We start from the raw sequence: 27,762 nt of genomic DNA, 5'->3' as shown, positions 1-27,762 counted from the left end.
TGTATTATTACGAGATTTTTATGATGAATCTTCATTGTCACTACATTCATTGAAGATGCACACTCACTGTCACTCCTTGTCAGTATCTCCAGTATCTCTTCATCAGTGCAGTGACTCCATTGTGCCATTTCTCTGTGGAACTCAAAAGCGACAGAACTCCAAAAATCCTGATGAAACAGCAGATAGGTAAACGACACCACAAAAGCAGAATGCAGAAGATCACATGAACCAGCTAGCATGAATGTCGAACAGCAACTGTGAAATCCATAGTAGAGTGTTTCCCAGATAGCAGGGACAGCTGCACAGAACAATAAATATGATTCATCCATCCCAGGGAGTGCACGGCACACAAGAACTTGTGACGGGCCGGCATGCAACCCTGAGTGGCTATTGATGTCCGCAGGCCCACTGGCTGCGGTACAAGCCATCATTAGGACTCAGGTACCGGCTAGGCCGCACGGCAAATGCCGTCTGCAGGGCCCACGGGAAAGCCCACTTCACCGGCAAACAACCTCCCCGTGGCAAGGTGGAGCACTGCGGCACATTGCGTCTGCAGTACTCAACAGGTTAAATGTGTGACTTCTGTCACGATACTGCCCTTTTTCCCTTTAGGAACAGTACTTACCGTATTTACTCGAATCTAAGCCGCACTTTTTTTCCGGTTTTTGTAATCCAAAAAACCACCTGCGGCTTAGAATCGAGTGCAAAGTAAGCGTAAGTTCTGAAAAAAAATTTGGTAGGTGCCGCCACAACTGACTTCTGCCGTCATATATGTAGCGCTACACAGGCATGCTTTGCAGGCACAAAGATAAATATTGGCCCCAAACCCTCTGCGTCAGTAAATAAATTTAAAAAAAAAGGTGGCCGACGAGCTTTTTCCTCCGCCTCGAGTTTCGACTACTGCATTTTCACACATTATCCAACGAAGTAAATACAAATTCCGTATTGTCCACCTTCGAATGTAGCAGCATTTCAATGTACTACGAAAATCCGACTGGCAAGACTGTTTGGGATGGCTACGTTCTTAATTTTTTCCTACCTATGAGAAAAGATGGTTCCTTATAGGAACTTTTGTGAATTGTGAATCTCATGCAGTATTCTCTTCACCATAAGAATAATATGAATATAAACATTTTGCCGTGTTATTCTTTCGTGTTTGCTGCTAATTCATTTAAATCCTGTCTGCCTAATAAACTACGAAACTAGAGTGAGACAACAGCAAACGCGGAAGAATATACATATCATGTCATGTTTATATTCGTATTATTCTTATGCCTAATAGTGATACAGTCAGAAATGAAGCACGGCAACTGACTAGATTTTTAAATCTTAGATGACTCTAATTTCAGTGCAGAATGTAATGTAGGCTACTAAAGAGGCGTCTGCAAAGATTTTCAAATGGAGAAAAATTTTCGCCAAACTCTCGTTCAGAACATCTTCCATCATACGCTGTCTATTATTTGGTTCTTGTTGATGATTATCAAAGAAAGCAGCAGTGTAAGTAACAACAAATAGCAGTCTCTTGCCATTGTTTCGCTAAGGAGACGATTCCTTTCTCTCTTTTTTTTTTTAAATTGTAAGCGGCGGTAGCGCGCGCGAAAGCAAGCCGTGCCGCGAGCGGCGACAGGTCGTAAACACTCATTATCAGAATGCGACAAACAATGCATGACACAGTACAGTAATGCATTTTCGGCTTAAAGTGACGTAAACACTTATAACAAAGAGTACGACACTTATCAGATCAAAGAAAAATAAGCAATCAATTCAAACCAGACGTAGTATGCGAAAAACTTGGGTACTCGTATAAATACGGACGGAGCACGTGATGCATAGCAATGGCTACCTGGTAAAGGTTAACTGCTAAGCTTATGACTCGAACCAAAGTACTGTAGCTGTATCTTCATTCATTCGACCTAAATTGTGTCTCGTATTACAATGGACCAACTTTGTTTCAATTTGGAGGTGCGGCCTAAAACTTTTCTCTCCCCTTGAATTTCGAGTCTCAAATTTCAGGTGCGGCTTAGATTTGGGAAATTTTTTTTTCCTTGATTTCGAGTCTCATTTTTCAGATGCGGCTTAGATTCGAGTGCGGCTTAGATTTGAGTAAATACGGTATATCTTACATGGGTTGATCCTAGGAGTACGGTATGCCTATCTGCTCTTCTCATCCAATAAATGCTGGGTGCACCCTCCTCCTCCTTCCTGAGTAGGCCTCCTGGTTCATTGCCCAAGTATACATCTTTATGAATACTATTCTTAAATATTCTGTGCTAAAATTACAAATCTACCTTACACCCATATTCCACTTTCTAATAGATCATCTTATACCCTAGATTCCTCTTTCACTCCTCACTTTTACTTAAACAGGTTTCATGCACACACATAGTATATGCTGTATCTACCTGTATTTACCAACTTTTCTCCAAGGACTAGCACGGCACTTGTAAATATATTTTAGAGCGACAAAAATAACAATGTAGAACCATCACATATCAACAATGTAATATGTGCATTGATTCAGATGTACATGTATATCTATTCCCCTACATCCCTTGTCGGTTCTGACTTCGCTTTAGGTTTCTAGCTCGTAATCCTTATGTTTGTGCTTAAGTATATCTTTGTGTGTATGTAGATGAACCACTGAAATTGAGGAGGACTTCAGCGATAGAAGTGTATGCATATGGAAAGAGGGAAAAATAGACCGGTACTCAAATGAGAAGTAAGAAACGAAAAAATAGAATCGGTTGCTAAGATCGAAGAAGTGAAGTAAGATAGCCCCAAAGACCGGAAAACCCTTCCCGCCCCCCTTCCTCATGATCCCTACTTTGCCGATACTTGAGTGAGAAGCTGGAGGAGGTATGATGTTAAACATCTCCTACAGAACGGACATTCTCACCTTCACCTTTGAAGTCCCCGAAGAAAGATCTTAGCAACTCCTATGGAACGGCGAATGGGGAAGAATCAGTTACATTTATCTGTGAGGATTGTCTGAAAGGTGTGGTGTGTGTGTGTGTGTGTGTGTGTGTGTGTAGTGTCAGTTATGTTTGTTCCTACACTACCCACGTTTTCCAAAAGTGATACAAACTCTCACATGTATCTTACATCTCACAAAAGGTATGAAATTATTCTATAAAAATAGAAAATTATACACTATGATAACATAATTGTTTAGTCATTCAGTTTATACTATTTTTCATACCCACATAAAGTACTTTGTCAGTTTTTGATGTCTAGATATTACTTTGCTTGAATAGTACCATGATATTTCCTTTATACTAGTACTATTTTCTATTCGTTTCTTTCCATGTTTAGAGATCACTGTTTATCCGTGATTTTCTTAAATATGTCTCAATCTTGTTTTTTAATTACTTATATTATAGGATAGTTTAAGAATTCAAGAATAGATTATAGAATAGTTGAAGAATTGAAGGAAATTCGGTGTATGAAAACTAATGTGTAAGTAACACCGGAAACAACTCGGGATCCTACGGTCGTCACTCTGTCCGTTAACACAGAATGTTAAAGTCCCTGGGGTATATACCACTTTATGTCCTTCACATTATATTTCCCTTTTTCTTCTCCTGTTGTAGGATCCACTAAAAATAAGGTTTTTGTGTGGATTACTGATTGTACTCGGTAAGGCCCCACATACTTTTTAAAAAAATTGTGTGTTTCCTTCTTCAAAGCAGAGCTCTGAAGATGCTGTTTTACTAGAGCTAGATCATCAACCTTATACTGAGGTTCGATAGCCTTCTCGTTATGTTTACTTACTTCTTGTTGTGCCCTCTTAACTAAGCTCTAAGCAACTATCATTTGATTCAGTTGGTAATCAGTAGTTGGTTGTTTTGGCCAAGTAAAGCATTTAATAAGAGTTTCACCTACAAAGGGTTTACCTATTACTTCCAAAGGTGTTAGTCCAGTTGATAAATGTGGTAATTCATTTAAAATAAGCTCAAAGTCTCTAATTTTCGTTGCCCATGACGTATGTTCTTTATGGCAGTATGTGCAACATAACTTCCCAGTTTCTTTCATAATCTTTTCACATGGGTTGGATGATGGATTATAGTTGGAGATTAATATTTGATGAATATTTTCCCAAGCTTGAAATTCTTTAAATTCGTTACTAGTGAACTGCGGTCCATTGTCGGAAAGGAACCGCCTTGGTTTTCCTACCTTGAGAAAGTAGTGTTGCAGACAGTGTATTATCATTGGTGTGTTTGCTTTCTTAATAGGGTACAACTTAACATACTTCGACCAACATTCTATGAAGACAAAAATGTAAGCCACTCCTCCCTTTCCTTTTGGAATTGGTCCAAAGAAATCTGCAATTGTTAGATCGTGTAATGCTTTAGGAATAATTGGATGCATTTTATATTTAACATTAGTGTTATCCTCTTTTTACCTTCTGACAGATTTCACAAGTTTTAACGACTGATGCTATTGTGTGTCCTAGCTTTTGAAAGTAGTAGAACGTATTCGTATGTGCAGCTCATTTCTTTATACTGAAATGCCCATACCCCTTATGAATGTACCACACTAACTCGTCTTCTACTAAATTCGGTATACATTAACTGCCAATGTTGTATTGTCTTACTGTCTCTCCAGAATAAATTATGTCCTGTAATCTTCCACCTTCCATCTTGATTAGGCGGTAACGACTTCCTAACATACATAGCAAATATATCTGTAAAATAGAGATCGTGTTGGATGTTATCCATTATTTTCTGACCCATTTATTGCACCTTGTTAAGTGGATATTCTAATGTTAAAAAATTAATTGCAAAAATTACACCAGGTCGTTCTGTGGAATTTTTGTATACTCTATACTGTGGCCAATAATTCTTTTTCTGTGGCTGTATAATTCAATTCATGTTTGTTGAGGCTCTGGCTAGCAAAAGCTATTGACCTGTGGTCTATACTTTCTAAACTCCATTCGCCTTGGAAAAGTTCTGCGGCTATACCATAATCTGATGCATAGGTTGAAATCTTCAGTGGTTCACCCATCACCGGATGGTGCAATATCAGTGATTCTGATACTGCCCGCTTTACACTTCCAAATGCATTATGTGCCTCTTGGTCCCAACTCATGGTATTCCCTTCCGTAATAAATACAAAAGTCGAGGGTTGTTTAACTCTTGACTTTGTATATTGTGTCTGTAATACGCTGCCATTTCAAGAAATCCCTTCAATTGTCTTATGTTTCTAGGTAGTGGACACTCCTTAATGGCCTCTGTACTTTCTGGATCGGGTTTAATTCCTTGTACACCGACAATATGTACCAAAAATTTTAGCTCTTACCCTGCAAAGTATGATTTAGACAGTTTTATTGCAATACCTTTTTCTTTAAATCTTTTTAGGGTTTTCCTCAGGATCAAGCAATGCTTGCCCCAGGTGGGTGAGATAACCAGTATGAGTCTGGATGTAACCGGATTTGCCAATACCCAGTAGTCAGGTCCATCAAGCTAAAATACTGTGCTTTCTCAAATTTGGATAGTAACTCATCAATTTTAATATGTCTATCTCTTTCAGTTTCTATATATTTGTTTAGGGTGCGTGCGTCCAGTACTAGCTGCACCCCTGCTGTAGCCTTTGTCACTAAAGACTGTTTATTACGCTCGTACTGCGTTGTATTATTGTATTGTCTATTATTTTATCTATCTCCTCTATAACCACTTCCTTTAAGCTTACCGGTGTCGAGTAAGGTTTACAAAAGAATGGAGTATCATCTTTGACCTTCAATTTACATATGTAGTCACTAATAATACCTGGACTATCAGAAAATACTATTTCATATTCTAATAGAATTTTGGTTAAATCTGATATTTGGTCGTTAGTTAATATTGGGGATTCATTTACTTTGTTTTGTATGTTCACCCCGTGTAATGTGTGACCTACGTTTTCAATCTCCGGTGACAATTGTGTGGTCGCTGTTAATTTTAAACATTGAACCTCTGTTGTTTGTGTACCCCTATTGTTGTTTGTCACAAACGGTACACAACACTTATAGTCTCCTTTTCCACAGTAAAGCAAATTTTCCTCAAAATTTAACACGGCGTTAAATTCTGATAGACAGTCTAGGCCAAATAACACATTCCAGTTAATATATTCTACTACCAGAAGTATTTGATGGAACTAAATATCTCCGATGTTACAAGTTACTTGGGTTTCATATTTGACAACCTTACTTTTAGTTCCAGTTATACCGACTATATATACTCCTGTTACTGGTAGTATAGGTAAGTCATGCTTAGTTCTTAATGTGTTAAAGAAACCCCGAGAAATAAGTGACACTTCACTACCCGAATCTATAAAGATGTTAGCTCCAAGATCTTCTATTCTTCCAATTATAATTGGTTGTGGATTAATGTTGTTATCGGTATGTTCTTCCAGTAACAACCACTCTTTGGTGGGTACCTTATGCATAAAAGTAACATATTTCTTATAATTTAGGCCTCCTAGTGTATTTCTACGACCTGAGCCCTGGCCCTGAGTCCAGAATGCACTACGTTTTCCTCACTATTTGTAAGCACAGGCTGGTTACCAAATCGAGGTATTATGTTACTACTTTGGACTCTCTTATTACTCGGTACAAATTCCTGCAATGTTGCTGGGCCTGTAGTTGAAGGGGATGCTTCTTTTGACAATTTTCATTACTATCATTCTGCCTATGCTGATGTACTCTTGCTAAATTTGCTTCGTGTCTCTTAAAGTTGCCACTACTATTATTATTTCTTCAATGGTTTTGACTTTCATTTTGATGTATGCTCTCATTTTGGTCCCTATTTATGGCATCAAGAGCATCTACAAAGGATAATAATTCTTCTACCATTTTCCATCCACTACACAATATATCCTTTCTAGCACAAATGGGTAAGTGTCTTATAAGAATCCTAACCAACTCTTCTTCTTCCATGGGCTTATCCAAATACTTCACCCTCGTTAAATGCCAATCAAAATATCTTCTCATTGTACCCCAGGAACTATTGTAATATTTTGGGTCCCGCAAATCCGATAGTTTCTCCTGGGCACTGGCTGACCAAGACTTTTCTTTGAATTGAAAGTCTGCCCAAGAAGAAAAGTTTTCAATGTTTACGGTACCCCACTCTGAGGCTTCTCCCAAAAGGTACCCCATCAAAAATTCAATCTTTTTCGTGTCTTCCCAACGCTTGGGTAATGCCTGGTCAAATCGCTTCAGGAAGTGAGTTGGGTGTATGTCCCTGTCTAGCTTTAATTTTGGAAACTACCTGGATAATCCTGAATTTGCTCCCCATTGTAGGTCGGTTATTGCCTCACTGGTTAACACTACATTAGAAGAAGTCCCTCTGTTCCCCACTTGGTCCTGCATAAGTTTGAATTCTTTCCAAAACTCATCAACATTTCTCTTAGTGTCATCAAGTTCATAGGATAGCTTTGTAGACACATTGTCAGAGTTTACTTTCATGGCAACTTTTCAATCTTTTATCTCCTCTATCTGTTCCTCCAGACCGTTTATATTTATAGTGTCCGAAGTTGCTAGTTTTTCTTTAAATTTTCTCTCCACGTCATTGACTCGAGTGTTGACACTTCCAATTTGTGATTGTACAAAAGGAATCGTCTTGTTTCTCAATACTATCATTCAGGGTGTGCAACCTCTGATTTACCACATCGAAGGTACCATTGCATACGCTTTGAAATGATCCTAATTTTTCAACAAGTTCCTTTTCTACATTATTATAATTCTAATTTTTTAGTTAAATCTTGAAGTTGCGCATCCTGTCTCTGTTTAAATTCAGTAAACATTTGATTCATCTGAACAGTTAAGGAATTACTTAATTCATCTTACAAATGTAATCACAGATTCTCCACTTTATCATTTAATACTTCAAACTTAGAATCTAAAGCTTCGCCCTGTGCTTCTAACTTTTCACTTAAAGTAGCACTTATCTCATTTCTCAAAGAGGCAATTTGAGCAGTTTAAATTACACTCTGTGCTTCTAACTTAGCATCTAATCTAGTTAGAGCTTCACTCTGTTCTTGTCTCTGGTTATCTACTTTAAGGCTTAGTGCTTTAATTATATTTGCTACCTCAGTCCAGTCTGGCATTTCCTTTGTTACAGTCATTGCCATGGCTGGCACAGAAGTTACCCCAACTTTCTGAATAGTATCCATCTCTCTATTTTTCTTCACCCTAGTTATCTAACGTAAAATACAAATTGTGTACCATACCTACATCCACATTTTACTGTCCCGCAGTTGTTTCAACTTTACAAAACAGTTATTGGTCTTCGCTCACCCATCGTAGAGGTCTAGGTTGCGTGGGTGAACAGGTGTAGAATCGGCACAGGTGAACAGCACGGGTGCCGGCAGCGTTGAACTGTGGTTGCGGCACCAGCGTCGGCGAGAAGACGCAATGTCAGCAGTGGTGAACGGCAGTTGCAGACGGTGACGACGGGTGGTTACCGTGTCGGCGTCATTGGCAGGATACTGCGTTGACGTCAGGGACTGGTTGCTGCATCGGCGTCGGCTGGGTCGACATATGTGTGAGGACTGCTTCCTTCCACACACCAAATCTTCTTAGTCGAACTATTCTCTGCATCTTCCTTTGTTTGGTGCTTATTAACTTTTTCACCCCTTTTTTCTTTTAGGCAGAATCCAATTCTTCATAACAGTTACTTTGTCTTGTTACTCTCAGTTGCTATGGCAAATCAATATCTTATTATCTCGATTTCTGTCGTAAAATTCCTCCTTTTTGAGTCCTGTCACTTGGGTTACCACATTGTAAAGCTTTCTTGGACGAGAGACAGTGCGGTGTTGGGATGCACGAATCACGTGTCTCTTCCAGCTGCCTTACACATTGTGCGTGCAGCCGATCCTCTTCCTTGGGTTATGAGCTACGTTGCTCTCACCATCTAATTCATCTTTGAAAACTGTATCAGGTTAAGGGGAATATTATTAACCAGCTCTATATTCTTGAAATAGATTATGTACTCATTGGCTCTTGTCAGTTAAACAACAATACATTTTCAACTCTCTTCCCAAAGTAACAATTATTCTGGACATACTCCAGCAAGCCAACTGGTTCCAAGATAAAACTCAGAATCTACTAAACATTCATACAGTTGCATATGTTCTGCCTCATGCAGAGCCAAGACATAAAATAAAAGTCTCTATATAACACATGCTTTATCTGTCTCTGTAACAATCCTTATGACGCCATACACCATGGAACATTATCCAGATACTCTTTGACTTTTTTATATAACTTCTAGGGCGCTGCTTGTAACCACTTGTCGGGGCCGTTTGTCCGACACAGCTCCTGGCTCCTTCTGACAGCTGTCCTTCCTGCACACACAGACATTTGTGGCACAGTAAAAATGTTCTCTCACCCTTGTCATTAAAATATCGGGTGTTCGAGACGGTGGAGAGCCAAGTGTTTCTAGAATTTTCCCCAAATTCTCAAGGCACAACAACACACACACACACACACACACACACACACACACACACATGCACGCGTGTCTATGGATGTACATGTGTAAAGGGGGGGGGGGGGGCAGCAAAGTGTCACATGCCCTCTTTGAGTTTATTACTTCCTGTCTTTTGATTGCTTGACATTTTTTAATGATTCTGTCATCTATATTTATCTGGTTTCAAAGTATGCATCCCATTTATGCAGTGGAATCTGATTGTATTGTTTCATGTATTTATCATGACATGTATGTACATGGAATGTATCAGTAAATGAGTGAAAAATTGTTGTTTCTGTGCTGCATGAAGTTGTAATTTCTTTAATAAATCTTTTACTTATTTTCAGTTACAAGAATTGGGAGACTTTATAGACAAAAAGACAAAAGATCTTGAATCTTTGTTTGTCCCATCTTGCAGTATTAGTTGCAGTTCACCATCAGAGGATGTGTCTATAAGGTATTATATTTATGTTGTTGTGGATACCATGAAGATATTTATTATAAACAATGTGTTGAAATGAAAAGTCAGTTAAATTACATATTTGACTTGATTTTGAGCTGATAGTTTCAGGTTTGAAACGATAGTACACTCAAATATTTAGTCACTTGACTCAGATTAACAAAGACTATTATTATGTCATCTTAAAAATGAAATTGTAATGAAAGAATCATTTATCTTTTGCTAGTAAAATGTTCATAAGTAGGTAATTGAAGACAAACAAAAATAAGTAAATAAATAGCAGAAATTTGGCATAGCTTAAGTGGAATTTGTGTCAAGAAGACACATACTTTATCTGTCAGTACAGAAGTTTTTAAGTTTATTGTTCTTTACTTTTATTTATTGCTGTTCAGTTGAAAATCCAATTGGTTCCAAAATTTTGAAACTTCTCTAGTTGGTGTTCAAATATTCAGTTAGTTCTGCAATTGCCATTTTCTATCTCTAAAGTCTGTTTTCTGTCCCTCATGTCAACTAAAACATTTATTTTCAAAATCATTGCTGCTAATACAGGAAGGCAATAAGTTGTTCATGTATGTTACGCTGTGCTTCATTGATCATTAGAACAGCAGTTTACCAAATACAACAGTGGCGTTGAAGTAGATTACTAGCTATGGGGTTTCTTTCTTCTTTATTTACACATTTCCAAATATGCAAGTTTTCATGTTCGACTTGTCTTGTTATGACCTTCAAGACCTCGTAGGGTTTGGTGCCATGACACAGGAAATCTAAAATAAATATTTAATACGTCTCAGAATAATTCATTTGTAAAAGTTTGCCATCATGCAATTAATATTTATTTCCCTTCATACATACATAATAATCAATATCATGGTAAGTCATTAACTATTCCTTTGCCGGTAGTTACATACTTTTGATTTCTTTTATTTTCAACCATGTGCAGCTTAAACGTATTTGACTGCCTAACTTTTTTTCTTTTATGTGAGTTTTATAAAATTGCTGGCTTTTCATTTGTTGTGTCTTCTGAGAGTTATATGCTGATATCTTGATGTCTGTGTTTACATTCAGTTAGTCCACAGTCTTTCATGTTTGTCTGTCTGTGCCAGGTAATGTAAGTGTCCTGTAACCTTTACAGCTGATGGTTGTCCATATTCACAACCGCAAATACATTTCATGTATTTTATAATGGCTATAGTTGCTGCAGTACCTATTCTTTCTTACTTGCAAGCAGGTCTGAAGGAACATTGCATCGTAGTTCTAAACAACACTGGCACTGCAATATCTTATTTATCTGCCAACATTGGGCAAGTGACTTTCAGTTAAAAAGTTGTCCCGCTAATGGATCATGCTCGAATAGCCTAATGGCACATTCATGCATGTCCAAAGGAACATTGCATTGTAATTCTGAACAACACAGGCACTGCCATATCCTAAATATCTAATTGGTATGAAACATCGAAACTGGCAGAAATCAGGGAGCTGTGTGGATCGAGATGTTTATGAGAGAGGTGACTTTTCATGCAAAGGGTGTGGTGGATCGCCGTCTGGTGGGGCGAGCTCAGGCGACTGAGTTGACCCCGATGGCAGCCCCATCTGGCCCCCACCTGTGACAAACGAGCTTTCCACTCATGACTACGACAAGGATGACCCTACCAAACTGATTCGTGCCCCCATGACCGAGTGTTCTTTCTTATGAACAAACTCGCATGTGGGGGTTCATACTCTGATGGTGATGATGATGAACCAGCCATTTCCGCCTTCTGCAACATCCAGAAGTTTGCTGTGCTACCAAGTACGGGGCAGCAAGAGTCAGGTGAGCCACCGAGAGTTTCACCGGTCACATTGCAAGAGTTTATCATTCTGGCAATGGCGGCCTGAGAGGGCTCACCCACCCAAGAGGGTGATGGTCCTCGGGCTGCCCCAAAGGCCCCATGCCAAAAGAAGAGCCCATAGCTGTGTTAATCAATGCCCCTTCCTGCGCTAGGTGAAACCTTGTGGTCTGGACAGGTGCAAAGACAGCTCAAGAGACCGCCGAGATGGACGCCATTGACCTGCTGGATGCAAATCTTGCAGAGGCAGTTGCTGAGGCCAATGGACGCGACACTGACTCTTGACGATGCCCGAGCACCCAGGAGCTGCCGGGCGATGACAAATGATGAATCTGACACCTACTCTCAGACTTCTGACTTTGTGAGGCCATACCATTAATGGTCTGGCTGCAGCCGTGGGGTCGTCGGTGTCTCCTTCTTTGTATGCCGACGACTTCTGCATCTCATTTAGCTCCACGACTACAGGAGTCGCCGAACGCAGGCTGCAAGTCGCCGTTCACAAGGCAGCATCATGGGCTCTGACTCATGGTTTTCAGTTCTCTGCAGCCAAGACTCGAGTTATGCACTTCTGCAGGCGTCAGACGGTCCACCCTCATCCTGAACTTTACCTCGACGGCCACCTGCTTGGAACGGTGGACACTTGCCGCTTCTTGGGACTCGTGTTTGATGCCCGGCTCACATGGGTTCCTCATATTACTCAGCTGAAGCAAAAATGCTGGCGGCACCTCAACGCCCTCCGCTGCCTTAGACACACGTCTTGGGGTGCAGATCGCTGCACGCTGCTGCGATTGTACAGAGCCCTTGTGCAGTCCCGGCTTGATTATGGGAACCTGGCCTATGGGTCTGCATCACCCTCAGTGTTGAAGTTGTTAGACCCCATACACCACTGTGGGGTTCGGCTTGCAACTGGCGCTTTCCGTACGAGCCCCGTGGATAGTCTACTGGTGGAGGCCGGGGTTCCCCCGCTGCAGATTCGCCGCCATCGACTGCTCGCCAACTATGCTGTCCACGTGCATTGCTCGCCTGGCCATCCCAATCATCGCCTGCTTTTCCCTGCCGTGGTCCTCCATCTGCCCGAATGGCGACCTAGGTCTGGGCTTTCCATAGCTGTCCACGTCCAGTCCCTGCTGTCGAAACTGGGCTCATTCCCTCTTCTGCCTCCCTTCCGGGTCCGTGCACCTACGCCTCCCTGGTGTTTGCCCCGGCTGTCTGTCCGTCTGGACTTGGCACAGGGACCCAAGGACTCGGTTCTGCCTGTGGCCCTCCGTCGCCGTTTTCTTGCGCTCGTCGCCTCATTTCCGGGCTGTGAGCCTGTCTACACTGATGGTTCCCTGGTTGATGGTCGCACTGCCTACGCTTTTGCTCACGCTGCCCATGTTGAACAGCACTCCTTGCCGGCTGGCTGCAGTATTTTTACTGCCGAGCTGGTGGCCATATTGCGCGCTCTTGAGCATATGCATTCCTGCTCAGGTACGTCCATCGTCATCTTCAGTGACTCCCTGAGCAGCCTCCAGGCCATCGACCGCTGCTATCCCTCTTCTCCTCTGGTGTCCTCTATTCGGGAGTCTGTTTCCACCATTACCCGCTCTGGTCATTCGGTGGTCTTTGTTTGGACGCCAGGTCACGTTGGCATCCCGGGGAACGAACGTGTTGACAGGCTGGCCAAAGGGGTGATCAACGCCCCAGCTTTGGAGATCGGCCTTACGGCTCGCGATCAGCAGCTGGTGTTGCGCCGTAAGGTGCTTGCGATGTGGTCTGTTGAGTGGCGTGGCATGACAGCCCCGAATAAACTGCGGGCTGTCAAGGAGACAACCGATGTGTGGCGCTCCTCCCTGCGGCCTTCTCGCAGGGACTCTGTAATCTTGTGTCGGCTGTGCATCGGCCATACCTACCTGACGCACAGCCATCTTTTGCGTCAGGAGGATCCCCCCGTGTGTCAGTGTGGGTCCCGGCTGACGGTCGCCCACATTTTATTGGAGTGTCCCCGACTGTGCACCCTCCGGCAGTCTTTTAATCTCCCGGGCACTTTGCCTTTGTTTTTATGTGACGATGCCTCCATGGCTGACAACGTTTTAAATTTTATCGATGGTAGTCCTTTTTATGGTTCCCTTTAGGGAGGTCCTGCTCCTTTCCCTTGGTGTGTCTCTTGTCCTCGAGTCTCTCATATTTGGTTGCAGATTTTAGTGTGTAGTTGGTTGGTTGACTCTTTCCCTTTTTTGTTGTCGTGGTCAGTCAACCAGTCTCCGGCCATCTTTTTTTCTTCTGTTTCCTTTTGTCTGGTGTTCATCTGTCCTCTTCATGTCTGTAGTGTTCGTTACCGCATTTGTGTTCTTTTAGGGCCCGGGGGGGAATCTCCTTCCCCTTGGGGTTTTACCTGCTTCGTGCATTTATGTCTCGCCTGTTTTTGGAATGGGGGACTGATGACCTTAGCTGTTTAGTCCCCCTTAAACATCCCAACAACCACCACCACCACTTTGCGAGGCCATAGGCCCCAGGGCCTCCCACACCACTGCCACAGCAGCTGGGAAGACTGCAGCGGGCTCTTCCCAGAGCACCAACAGATTGAAACCGCCAAAGATGCTACAGCGGCCCACTTCTTCACGTGCTCCCTCTTGGCAACCTGACAAAGATGGCTTTGTTGCCCCAAGCAGGTGGCACACTGCCAAGGCTGCTGCACTGCAACAAATGAGGTCACTGCCGACCACTAATGCTTTTGCAGGTGCAAACTTCGACGAGACAGAGGACAGTGCCACCCCAGAAGAAACCTCTGCCCCCACCACCTATCATCTACAAAGAGTTTCAGCAGAAGCTTGACAGGGTGGCTGCGTCCACTACTGTCAAAACTGCCGGCCATGACCTCTACAAGGTCACGGTAGCAAATAATGAAGACTATTGCGCGGTGATGGGTGCCATCTGCAAAGATGGCCTCCTGTGCTACATGCACCCATCTGAGCTACTCAAACTCTCGAAGGCTCTATTCTGCCACCTTCCACAGACCACCTAAGAGAGGAACTTGGGGACATGGACTTTGGCATCAGGTCTACCAACCTGGTGAAGTCCTCCTGCACACACCATGATGTGCCGCTGTACTGGGTTGTCCTCGTCGACAACCTGGTCTTCCCCATTGCAGCCAGTCCAATGTGCTCGACATCGCCTTTCTCAAAGGTGTTGAGCACTTCACATCGGCCACAGTCCGATGCACCCTGTCGTCTGACCACCTCATGGTGGTCTACGACATGAACATTATTGGCGCTTCCATGCCAACTGACCGCCGTAGTTTCCGTGGCATTGACGAGGAACACTTAAACACTTACACGCTGAACTAATAGACAGTGTAGATGGCGCACCCGATCCTGTCGTGGAAGGGGTCAATGAGGCATTGAACTTCTTAACATGGCACACAATCGGCACAGCAGAGGTGGCCACTCCCAGGCAGCCGCAAAGACCATGAGAGATGCCACGCCAACTTCCGCCGCACATCCTAGAGGCAATCACAAACAAGAATCGCCTCTTCACGTGGCTACCTGAGATGAAGTGCCACCTCAACAGGGCGTGGTGCGAGATTCGGGCCACCATAGATGACCACAGAAATCGGGACTGAGTGGGCCTTGTAGCCACCCTAAAGATGGTGGATTTAAGTTCCTGCAGATGGCCAAGCACTTCCTTCATTGTCACCAACAAGTTCCACCCCCACCCCCACCCCCAACTGGATTTTGACATTGTCTGTGAGCCTGATGCTAAGTAGTAGTAGTTGTATCTCCCGCAGTACCGATGTCAACAAAAAGTTTCCCTACAGCCAGAGAAGCTTACAGAGGACAACTCTAACCGCTAGGCCCCACACCCAACAATTAGGTCAATGAAGGAAGAGCAGCTCGGCTGCTTACCCTGCCTACACACCTGGCTTATGAAGCCAAGTTTTGAGCGAGTGAGCGGGAAGCTGCTGTTACATTGAACAAAGAGGTATATTGTTGCACTAATGCTCCATTTGTCACATGACAATGTTACGAACACTTTGATGTTTTCAAAAGTGGTAACATTTTTACCGACAAACATAGGTACACAGAAGGTACCTGTGAAGAAACTTTGTATAACAGAAGAAATACTTCACCTGATTGACAAAATTCAAGAGTGGTAACATTAAGACTGCAGTGAATATTCCACTGTTAAACAGAATACACAGAAGGCCTCTCTGAGGGAGAATTCTTGTCTAATGATGTGATAGAAGAAATTGGAGTCGATATAGAAGACACAGGGGATCCAGTATTAGAACTAGAATTTAAAGAGCTCTGGAAGACTTGAGATAAAATAAGGCAGAAGGGACAGATAACATATCATCAGAATTTCTGGAACCATTGGGGGAAGTGACAACAAAACAACTATCCACGTTTGTGTCTGGATAGCATGAGACAGACTTTTGGAAAAGTATCATCCACACAATTCTGAATGTATCAAGAGCCAAGAAGTGTGAGAATTATCACACATTCAGCTTAGCTGCTGACGAGAACAACATAAAGAAGAATGGGGGAAAAATGAGGAACTGGTAGACATCAATGAATTTAGTTTTAAGAAAGGTGAAAGCACTAGAGAGGCCGTTCTAACATTGCACTTGACAGTGGAAGCAATACTGAAGAAAAGTCAAGACATACTCATAAGACTTGTCCACCTAGAAAAAGTATTCAGTAATGGCAAATAGTGCAAGATTTTCGAAATTCTGAGAAAAACATGAGTAAGGTGTAGGGAAAGACTGGTATTATACAATATGCACAAGCACCAAGACGTAACAATAAGATTGGAAGATCAAGAACAAAGTGCTCAAATGAAAAAAGGTGTGAGGCATGGATGCAGTTTTTCACCCCTGCTCTTCAATGTATATATCGAAAAAGCAATGACAGAAATAAAAGGAAGGATCAAAATTGTATTAAAATTCAGAGTGAAAGGATATCAATGATAAGATTTGCTGATGACTTTGCTATCCTCAGTGAAAAGTGGAGAAAAATTATAGGTCTGTTGAGCGGAATGAACAGTCAGTATAGAATATGGATTGAGAATAAACTTAAAAAAGAACTAAAGTGGTGGGAAGAACCAGCAATGAGAACAGCGAGAAGCTATAACATTGTAATTGGTGATCTCGAAGTAGATGAAGTTAAGGTATTCTGCTACCTTTTAAAGGAATTCTGCTACCTTGGAAGCAAAACAACCCATGACGTATGAAACAAGGAGGACATAAAAAGTAGACTAGCATGGGCAAAGAGGGTATTCCTTGCCAAGAGAGGTCAACTGGCATCAAATTCAGACCTTAATTTGAAGAATAAATTTCTGAGAATATACATTTGGAGTACAGCATTGTTTGGTAATGGGACCATAGACAGGGGGAAACTGGGATAGAAGAAGAACTAAGAGTTTGAAATGGGGTGCTACAGAAGAATATTAAAGATTAGGTAGACTGATAAGATAAGGAGTGAGGAGATCATGTGCAGAATTGCTGAAGAAATGAATATTTGGTAAGCACTAGCAAGAAGAAGGGGCAGGATAATAGGAAATATGTTAAGGAATTAGGAACAACCTCCACTGTACTAGAGGGTGTGTAGTGGGTAAAAGTTATAGAGGAACACAGAGATTGGAATACATCCAGCAAATAATTGAAGATGTAGAGTGCAAGTACTATTCTGATGTAAAGAGGCTGGTGGAGAAAGGGGATTTGTGACAGGTCCCATGAAACCAGCCAGAAGACTGTGGATCATGAAGTAGATGCAGTTAAGAAAATCTGTTGTCTAGGCAGCAAAATAACCCATGATGAATGAAGTAAGGAGGACATAAAAAGCACACTAGCACTAGCAAAAAGGGCATTCTTGGCCAAGACAAGTCTACTAGTATCAAACATAGACCTTAATCTGAGGAAGAGATTTCTGAGAATGTACGTATGGAACACAGAATTGTATGGTAGTGAAACATGGACTGTGGGATAACTGGATCAGGAGAGAATCAAAGCATTTGCGAAGTGGTGGTATAGACGAACGTTGAAAATTAGGTGGTCTGATAAGATAAGGAATGAGGAGCTTCTCCACAAAATTGGTGATGAAAGAAATATATGCAAAAGACTGACAAGGAGAAGGGGCAGAATGATAGGACACCTGTGAAGGCATCAGGAAATAACTTCCATGGTACTATACGGAATTGTAGAGGGTAAAAATTGTAGGGGAAGACAGAGATTGGAATATATCCAGCAAATAATTGAGGACGTAGGCTGTAAGTGCTACTCTGAGGTGAAAAGGTTGGCACAGGATAGGAATTCGTGGTGGGCCGCGTCAAACCAGTCAGAAGACTGATGACTCAAAAAGGTAAGGAATGCAGTATTGCAAAGGTGCCAAATTCCTTGTCCAGCAGCAAATATCTCTGAATGGTAGTGGGAAGGATAGCTATGCAACCTATCAGTTGAAGAATGAAGGGCTTCAGAGCACGCTTATAGGCACACTATTTTCAGCCAATCCAATGCCCTCTTTTGCAAGCCGAAATAAGCATGTGCACTGGAATATGACCATTCTCAGCATTGTCATCCAAAAACTTAAGTTGCAACTAAAGAATCATCCCTTGAATGATTAATAGTTTCCCTTTGTAGTCACTGTGACTTTAATATTGCCAGCAATGAATCCATGCTGTGCTAAGTGGGAAACGTGTATCTCTGTTCACAAGGTATATAGAACTGTGAATTTCCACCACGTTGTTGATTACAATGTTCCATATCAAAGATTTCAACAAGAGAATTTTGGCACTTTTGTAGTCCATATTGTGTGTCATACTGAGACAATGCTTGGCCACTTCAGATTTCTCTTAATGGTCCAGATGTGCATGTTGATTTAGACCCATATATCTTTCATGGTACAGCATGTTTGTTCTGTTAAAACTTCCCACATTTACAAGGAATCTTACTAACACTAGACCTTCTAAAACCAAGATTGTACTTCACTGAGTGTAGAAGAATTCAGTGAGTTCATTGGCAAATGGAAGAAACATTTAAACTTGTCTTCCTATTTTCGAAGAAGCACCATAAACATACAGCGAGATAGCCATTCCTCTTTGCTTTTCATTTTCTTTTAGCTTCTCACTTTGTCTGACAGGCACCTTATGTAAAGTATAGTGAATCTTCGATTCAGAATATCCATTTTGACAGAATGAAGTACAGAAGTGGTGTAGCTCAATGGATAAGGGTGTCAAAGGATGGTGACAGCTATTTACCTGTAAGTACAAGTCTGTGTGTGTGAGCTTACAATAGATAGCGTGACCCAAGTTGCCATCACCTTTTCTCTGCACCAGCACATCCAGGAACAGAAGTTCATTGCTCAGCTCCATCTCCATTGTAAACTTAATAGAATGAAAATAATTTAGATGTTGTAGAAATACATCCAGCTATGCAGAAGAAGAAGAAGAAGCAGCTGTATGAATATCAAAGAGTCCAGGTGGAAACCATTACTAAGCAAAGAAGGGAAATTGAAATGTGAAGGAGTATACAGAGGGGCTATGCAGGGGAAACAGACTTGAAGGCAGCATTATAGAAAGGGAAGATGACATAGATGGAGAAGAGTTGAGAGATATGATACTAGAGAAGAATTTGACAGAGCACTAAGACCTTAGTCAGAAAGAGCCCCTGGAGGAGACGACATTCCTTTGGAACTATTGATGCCTTAGGGAGAGCCAGCCATTACAGAACACATGGTGTGCAAGATGATGGGCAAAATAATCTCAGACTTCAAAAAAAATTTAATAATTCCAATTCCAAAGAAATCAGATGCTGACACATGTGGATATTACTGAACTATCAGTTTAACAAGCCATGATTGCAATATACCAACATGGATTATTTACAGAAGAATAGAAGAACTGGTAGAAGCTGATCTTACAGGAAGATCAGTTTGGTTTCTGGAGAAATGTTGGAACGTATGAGGCAATACTTGACCCTGTGACTTATCTTAGAAGATAGGTTAAGGAAAAGCAAACGTGTGTTTTTAGCATTTGTAGACTTAGAAAAAACTTTTGACAATGTTGACTGGAATACACTCTTTGAAATTCTAAAGGTAGCAGGGGTAAAATGATATATTGTGGGGATTTCATGACAAAAAGTATTTTTTTATTCATATATTCTTTTGCTCTATTCATCACAATTCTTATCTGCACCATGTTTTAATTTCCACTTACTGTTATGATATTTTCTTCCTATTGTTCTATAACATTTTTACTTTTACAGTACAGTGCTACCCCCAACCCCCATACAGTACACTTGCACACATGCAAAGCAGAAAGTAGAAAGATAAAAAGCGGTTTCTGTCCTGCTGTAAACAGCTCTGTTGCCTCACAGCATGACAGCAGATATCAAAGTATGTCAATATTTGATCAGCTAAACTGCTTAAAATAATTTTTGTGTCACCTGCATATTTGTGAATGTATATGGGCTTAGATTGAAGGGGAGCAGAGAATGAAAGATTGAGACTTACTAAACTAAAAAAATAACTGTACTGTGAATTAAAAAGAAAAACTAGCATAATTTAAAGACAATTTGCTCAAAAATATACATCTTTGCATATCTGTGATATCAAAATTCACTGTTGGGTACCATTCAATACAATTTGGTGTCACCCCTTGCATGCTTGTATCATCCTTGGCATTCTTTCTGCAGTGTGATAAAGACATTGCTACTCAAGCCTGTCCCACTTTCCAGGGAGCTCTCCTGACCTCCAACATGTGAGGTTTGTTGCTGCAATAACTCACTGCAAGTTTCATCTCAATCGTGATAAATTGGGTTCATGTCAACAGGTACTGCAGGTCATTCTGCTCGGTTGATTTCTCCCTTCTGGAAGAGGTTGTAGTTTCACATCTTGAGATACAAACCCTTTTCGGAAATGTTGGAGTGTGAAATAGGTTTGTAGGATGCTGTCTCAATACAGTGCAGCCATCAAATTGCCCTCAATAGTGTTGAGAGACATACATCATCTATGCATAGTACTAGCCTAAAACAGGACTGGCCAACCTCTCTACTGAACCTGTGGAACAGCAGGCCTGAGACATGATTGGTACCTAGTCCCTATCTCCAGACTCTTCTACAAAGATTATCAAGTCGTAAAAAAAGATTGCACTTGTCACTGAAGAGATCCCAATACCTTTGATCCAGATTTCATTCCAGGCATTCCTTTGTCCATCTTCTTCATAGACCATGGTGCTGGGACGTTCATACTGTTGTTCTTAAATTACACTTAGAGGTCATATTTATTGTGTGTAGTTGGTTGTCTACTGTCAGTCATCACAGCCCTCCCAGTTGCCTCCAAAAAGGCAGCACATACCTCTGTTGCATTTCCCTTGTGTGCTTATAAGCCATTAATAGTAGGTAATGGTCATCAGCTGGTGTTGTTGGCCATTGGTGATAACTATGAGGCAGCTGTTCAGTGTTTTGTGTCTCATGATACAGACTGAATGGTTAAATGATATCAGTGCGGTGCAAGCCAGTTTGGTGGGCAACTTCAGTGCGGCAGTCTTCTAGCCATAAAATGACAATGTATGCAAAGTATAAGCTTGAAAGGACTGTTTGTGGAATGTTAGCAGACTGGACAGTGGTGCAAGCTGCATTGTCAGTCTACATTTTATATCCCCTCTACTTCAACCATCATCAGTTATGACCCGCACTGAGAATGCAGCTCTTTCTCAGGAGGGCTGCCAGTGAAGCGCGACACAAGTTCGAGTGTCAGTGCCTTCACAACATTGTAGGGAGAATGCTGAGGAAGGTCCAAGCATGCTAGGAATGGCACCAAATTCTATTGAAAGTTTTACCTTTACTGCTGTTTCATGGATATGTATGTAGTGATTTCCTGTGGTCAAAAGAATATCCAGAAAGAGGATTCTGTGGTGGGGGGTTGCGTAAATCATGGGGTGATGCAAATGTTTTATTGGTCAATTTATATACATTTCCATCTGCTTAGTTGTTTATGACTGGTAGAAGCCGACCTCGGGGAAGATCAGTTTGGATTCCGTAGAAATGTCGAAACACGTGAGGCGATACTGGCCCTATGACTTATCTTAGAAGAAAGATTAAGGAAAGGCAAATCTACGTTTCTAACATTTGTAGACGTAGAGAAAGCTTTTGACAATGTTGACTGGAATACTCTCTTTCAACTTCTGAAGGCGGCCGGGGTAAAATACAGGGAGCGAAAGGCTATTTACAATTTGTACAGAAACCAGATGGCAGTTATAAGAGTCGAGGGACATGGAAGGGAAGCAGTGGTTGGGAAGGGAGTGAGACAGGGTTGTAGCCTCTCCCCTGCCATTATTCAATCTGTGTATAGAGCAAGCAGTAAAGGAAATGAAAGAAAAGTTCGGAGTAGGTATTAAAATCCATGGAGAAGAAATAAAAACTTTGAAGTTCGCTGATGACATTGTAATTCTGTCATAGACAGTAAAGGACTTGGAAGAGCAGTTGAACAGAATGGACAGTGTCTTGAAAGGAGGATATAAGATGAACATCAACAAAAGCAAAACGAGGATAATGGAATGTAGTCTAATTAAGTCGGGTGATGCTGAGGGAATTAGATTAGGAAATGAGACACTTAAAGTAGTAAAGGAGTTTTGCTATTTGGGGAGCAAAATAACTGATGATGGTCGAAGTAGAGAGGATATAAAAGGTAGACTGGCAATGGCAAGGAAAGCTTTTCTGAAGACGAGAAATTTGTTAACATCGAGTATAGATTTAAGTGTCAGGAAGTCATTTCTGAAAGTGTTTGTATGGAGTGTAGCCATGTATGGAAGTGAAACATGGACAATAGATAGTTTGGACAAGAAGAGAATAGAAGCTTTCGTAATGTGGTGCTACAGAAGAGTGCTGAAGATTAGATGCGTAGATCACATAACTAATGAGGAGGTATTGAATAGAACTGGGGAGAAGAGGAGTTTGTGGCACAACTTGACTAGAAGAAGGGATTGGTTGGTAGGACATGTTCTGAGGCATCAAGAGATCACCAATTTAGTACTGGAGGGCAACAATTGTAGAGGGAAACGAAGAGATGAATACACTAAGTAGATTCAGAAGGATGTAGGCTGCAGTAGGTACTGGGATTTATTTCTAATAAACCATCCATTTCTTCACAGGGAACAGATTGAGTCTTTGAGATGTGACACTCCAGATGAAGCAACTGGCAGTGATGTTCCTCTCATATTACCTTTAGATGATCTTAACAGACTACAGGAAAAAATGCATCGACACTCGAAGGCTGATGAAGTGGCTCTGAAAAGAATCCATGATTTGGAAATGCAGCTTCAGACAGTGAGAAGAAATGGAGAGGTAAGACCAAAAAAAACGTTACTTTAATCTTTGTACATTCCTGAAATTGTCAGCAATGTATTATAGTAACATGTTACAAATATGAATTGGGGCATTATCACTTAACTATCATTAGCATTACCAGCAGCTTCTTATATGTGCATGAAAGGTTATTTTTTGCAGGTAGCAACTAATATTCTTTTGTCTTGACTAATTATTATACAAATAAAGTTTAACTAAAACCTTTCCTGTTAGTTTTGTTTAGTGCTAACTTAGTAAATTACAAAAGGTCATATGTTTACAATACTGTGACACATGCAAAAAAGGTATTAGAGGTACTTAACTGTATTTTGATGTCCAGCTAGACAGTTTCATTGAGTGGCTAATACTGCACTAGAAACAAACTTAGACAAGTGCAAGGACTAGTAACCTATTTAATGTGGTATCAAATTAGCAAACAATAATTTTTTGCATCTCACAGCTTGGAGTGTTACTTGGTGTGGCTTTGATTATATGATATGTTCAATCCATACACGTTCTGTCACCTGCTAGTGTGTATGTGCCAATACCTTGTTAATAATCTGCACCACCATTCTTGAAGTTAATTGCTTGAGTGGGCCTGCTATGCAGTGCCACTACACTGTGCCATGTAGCTCTTCACTTTTTGCATTTGGGGGTGGGTGCTGAAAGAGAGCTCTGATCTGTGCAAACTACTAAATGATGTAAACTGTTTTGTGCAAATTCCTCCGTATTGTAATTACAATGTCTTCTCTGTGCAATTACATTTACAGTTGCAGATGATGTAGAGCACTAATATATTGTAACTCACCATAGATCATAACATGTATCAATACCCATTTGTATTGTGATACATGTGAAGTTTTGAAAATTCACGAGTGCTGCTATAAACTAATATTCTTATCATCAGTTGTGCTCTTTTTAAAATTTTTAATGACAGTAGGCCTATCTTCATTCAAAACAATCTTTCTGTAATTTCATTGTATAATTATATGAGAAATAGTTTCAGAATTTTCGGACACTTACAAAACTATATTCTCCTAAGTTAGTGATACGAGTGTTTTGGATATGTTAATTTAATTCGTGGTTCACAGTTCAGCCAAAGTACACATCACCCCTGAATTTCATTGTAAATCAATGCAAATAAACATATGTTTTTGAGAAATTTCAGAAGCTACCATTGTCGTTCGTATAATCTATGAGCAATTTTTAACAAATTGGGGTTTGTAACTTAGTTACTGTAGCAGATTTTGCAACTAACATTTTGTGTTATATTTAGTTTTCCCTCAAGAGGAGTAGCCCCATATATTACATGCATTTATCACAAATTAACTACGTTTTTGAGTTTGCTAACAACTATAATTAACATCAAAACGATTTAGGAAAATAATAATTTTTACCATGGGTTTTTGTGTTACCTTAATATAAATCTTGTTTTGTGTATCTGCATCAGATCCTATATGGAATTAGCAGCATTTTAGCTCTACGGATTGAAAGATAATCGGCAGGTTTAATTTAAAGTCCTTTGTTCACTGCCTTGTAATACTTTGGACCTGCCAAAATGTAGCACAACTGTGAATGCTAAATCTTAAACCTGGGGTGAGTTGCGTTGACATTTGTAAGCAGCTCAAAATCACTTTGGCTACTGTCAAACGATTGACAGGTGCTGTGAATACGTGTGTTGGAAGACCTGTGGATCCTGTCTCCTCTGCAGAAACTACAGGATCTGTCATTACGCGTCCACTCGACTGTGAGTGGCATGTGAATGGTAGATCTAGGCGTCCTGTACAGGGTGAACAGGGACCAGGGTGTTGTACTGATCCCCTAACCAACAAGTTTGATGAGGTGCTGTATTTCACTGAAATTGGAACTGACCCAGTGGGACTCACTCCACGTGTTGTGGGGAAACCTGTTTTGACCAATGTCAAGAGGAGGCAAACACAAAAGGGTAGGGAGAGTCTGTTAATCATCGGCAGTTCAAACATGCGGCGAATTATGGTGTGTCTTAGGGAAATGGCTGCCAAAGCATTCAACATGTTGAAGAGGCTATTCCAGCAGCCATAGAGGGAACAGGGTACAACCAACTGCAGATTGTGGCACACATTGGAACAAATGATGCCTGTCGTCTGGGCTCCAAGTTCATTCTTGCATCATTCTAGCGACTGACAGGGTCATTGCAGCGACTGCAGAGAAGGTTGAGATCAACCCTGTGCATGGAGTTTCAACAAAGCTCAAAATTTGCAGCATTGTCCCCAGAACTGTGCACTGAACATCGGAGCCTGCTACTGAGGCAGCTGACTGTGTGTGGGGCAAATTCTCCATCCAATCCAGATAATTACAGCTTTAGGAAACCCAGAAAGATCAGTGTAAGATTGAAAGAAATGCCTTCCACAAGTGAGAGTATTAAAATCCTAATGGTAAACTGCCAAAGCATTCACAACAAAGTGCCAGTGTTTGAAGTGCTCATGAAAAGCTGTGAAACTCACATAATATTAGCCTCAAAAAGCTGTTTGAAACCTGAAATTGATAGCAGTGAGATTTTTGGGGAAAGGTGTATATTGAAAGGATAGGCAAATAGGAAATGGAGGTGGTATACTTGTTGCAGTAGACAGGAAACTAAAATCCACCGAAATAGAAATTGAAGCTGCACGTGAGATTGTTTGGGCAGCACTCAGTACCAGGGTTGGGCATAAAATGATAATTGGATTTTTCTATCACCCACCAGACTCACCTCCTGGTGTGACCGAAAACTTTACAGAAAAACTCAGTTCACTTGTATGTAAGTTCCCCAATCATACTGTAATCACTGGGGGAGACTTCAAATATCCAACAACCAATTGATAAAATTAAAGTTTTATTAGTTGTGGGCGAGATAAAATATCCTGTGAAACATTGCTAAATACCTTCCCTGAAAACTACCTAGAACAGATAGTTAGGAGCCCCACGTATGATGGAAATATATTGGATCTAATGGCAACAAATAGACCTGATCTGTCTGAGGATGTTCACATCGAAACTGGTATCAGTGACTTGATGCAGTTGTGGCAACAATGATTACCAAAGTACAAAGGACAACTGTGGTGTCACCGCCAGACACCACACTTGCTAGGTGGTAGCTTTTAAATCGGCCGCGGTCCGGTAGTATACGTCGGACCCGCGTGTCGCCACTGTCAGTGATCGCGGACTGAGCGCCACCACACGGCAGGTCTAGAGAGACGTACTAGCACTCGCCACAGTTGTACAGCCGACTTTGCTAGCGATGCCACACTGACAAATACGCTCTCATTTGCCGAGACGATAGTTAGCATAGCCTTCAGCTAAGTCAATTGCTACGACCTAGCAAGGCGCCATCACCAAGTTATATTGAGATGATAATACTGTATCAACAAGACCAATGTTCACCAATTGTGGATTAAAGTTAAGTATTCCAGCAGCTACATACTTTTCTTTATAGCATTCATTACGTATCCTGTTTCAGACCTCACGCCAGCCTGCGTGAGTTTAAGCGCGTGCCTTTCGGCTTCCTCTCATTGTGTCTAGGCTGTCTTGCCTAGACACAACAACAACTAAAACAAGCAGAAAGATATATATGTTCAGTAAACTAAATAAAAATCAGTAATGCAGTGAGGAACTCGAAACTTCCAGCACAGGTCAGGAGCATGTAGAGGACCTCTGGCTCTGAATTTGCAGTTGAGTTAGCCCCGCTTCTCACTAAAATCTATCGCAGAGTCCTCGGACAAAAAACCGTGCCCAGTTCTTGGAAAAAAGCACAGGTCATCCTCATCTAGAAGTGATCCACAGAACTACCGTCCAATGTCCTTTACATCTTTTTGTTGTAAAAATTTAGAACATATTTTAAGCTAAAACATAATGAGGTATCTTGAACAGAATGACCTCCTCAATGCCAACCAGCATGGTTTTTGAAAACATCGCTCATCTGAAACCCAATTCGTGCTTTCCCAACATGACATACTGAAAGCTTTGGATCGAGGCAATCAGGTAGATATAGTGTTTATTGATTTCTGAAAAGCACTTGACTCACTGTGGCAAATATGCTTATTGTCAAAAGTATGCTCATTGGGTATCAAGTGAAATTTGTGACTGGATTGAGGACTTTTTGGTAGGGAGGACACAGTATGTTATCGTGGATGTAGAGTCATCGTCAAGATGTAGAAGTAACTTCAGGTGTACCCCACGGATCTATGTTGTGACCCTAGTTGTTCAAGTTGTATATTAATGACCTTACAGACAGTATTAATAGTGAAATCAGGCTTTTTACAGATGGTGCAGTTATCTATAATGAAGTACTATCTGAGAGAATCTGCAATATAAATATTCAGTCAGATCTTGATAAGATTTCAACTTAGTGTAGGGATTGGCTACTTGCTCTAAATGTGTAGAAGTGTAAAATTGTGCACTCAACAAAACAAAAAAACATAGTATCTTATGACTATAACATCAGTTAGTCACTATTGGAATTGGCCCTCGCTGAGCAAATTTTAGAGAGTTGCAGTGTTTTAACCATGCAAAGGTAGCATAATCATTAAATGACAGTTCTCGTGTATTCTCCATTTGTTTGGGCATTTACATTCTTAATCACTCCCTTTCTCCATGACTTCCAAGGTACCCAAATCACGATCCAAAGCAGAAACGGTCCTCCATGGCATGTGGAGACACACATTCTCCTTCACCCCTTGTCGATGTGCTGAAAAGACT

The 27,762-nt window shown here is 41.2% G+C and overlaps 1 protein-coding gene across 1 annotated transcript in view; it reads left to right on the top strand.

Moving 5' to 3' along the window:
• LOC124775796 (A-kinase anchor protein 9-like) overlaps positions 1-27,762 on the top strand; it is a 517,018-nt gene that overhangs the window by 370,069 nt on the left and 119,187 nt on the right. The window contains exons 31-32 of the mRNA XM_047250627.1: positions 9,794-9,903; positions 22,857-23,049. Of these exons, the coding sequence (XP_047106583.1) occupies positions 9,794-9,903; positions 22,857-23,049 (303 nt within the window). The remainder of the gene's footprint in view (positions 1-9,793; positions 9,904-22,856; positions 23,050-27,762) is intronic.

This window comes from Schistocerca piceifrons, chromosome 2, assembly GCF_021461385.2.
Source record: "Schistocerca piceifrons isolate TAMUIC-IGC-003096 chromosome 2, iqSchPice1.1, whole genome shotgun sequence".
In the NCBI taxonomy this organism is placed as follows: domain Eukaryota; kingdom Metazoa; phylum Arthropoda; class Insecta; order Orthoptera; family Acrididae; genus Schistocerca; species Schistocerca piceifrons.
The sequence above is the reverse complement of the archived record's forward strand: the minus strand, read 5'-3'. Positions and strand labels throughout refer to the sequence as shown.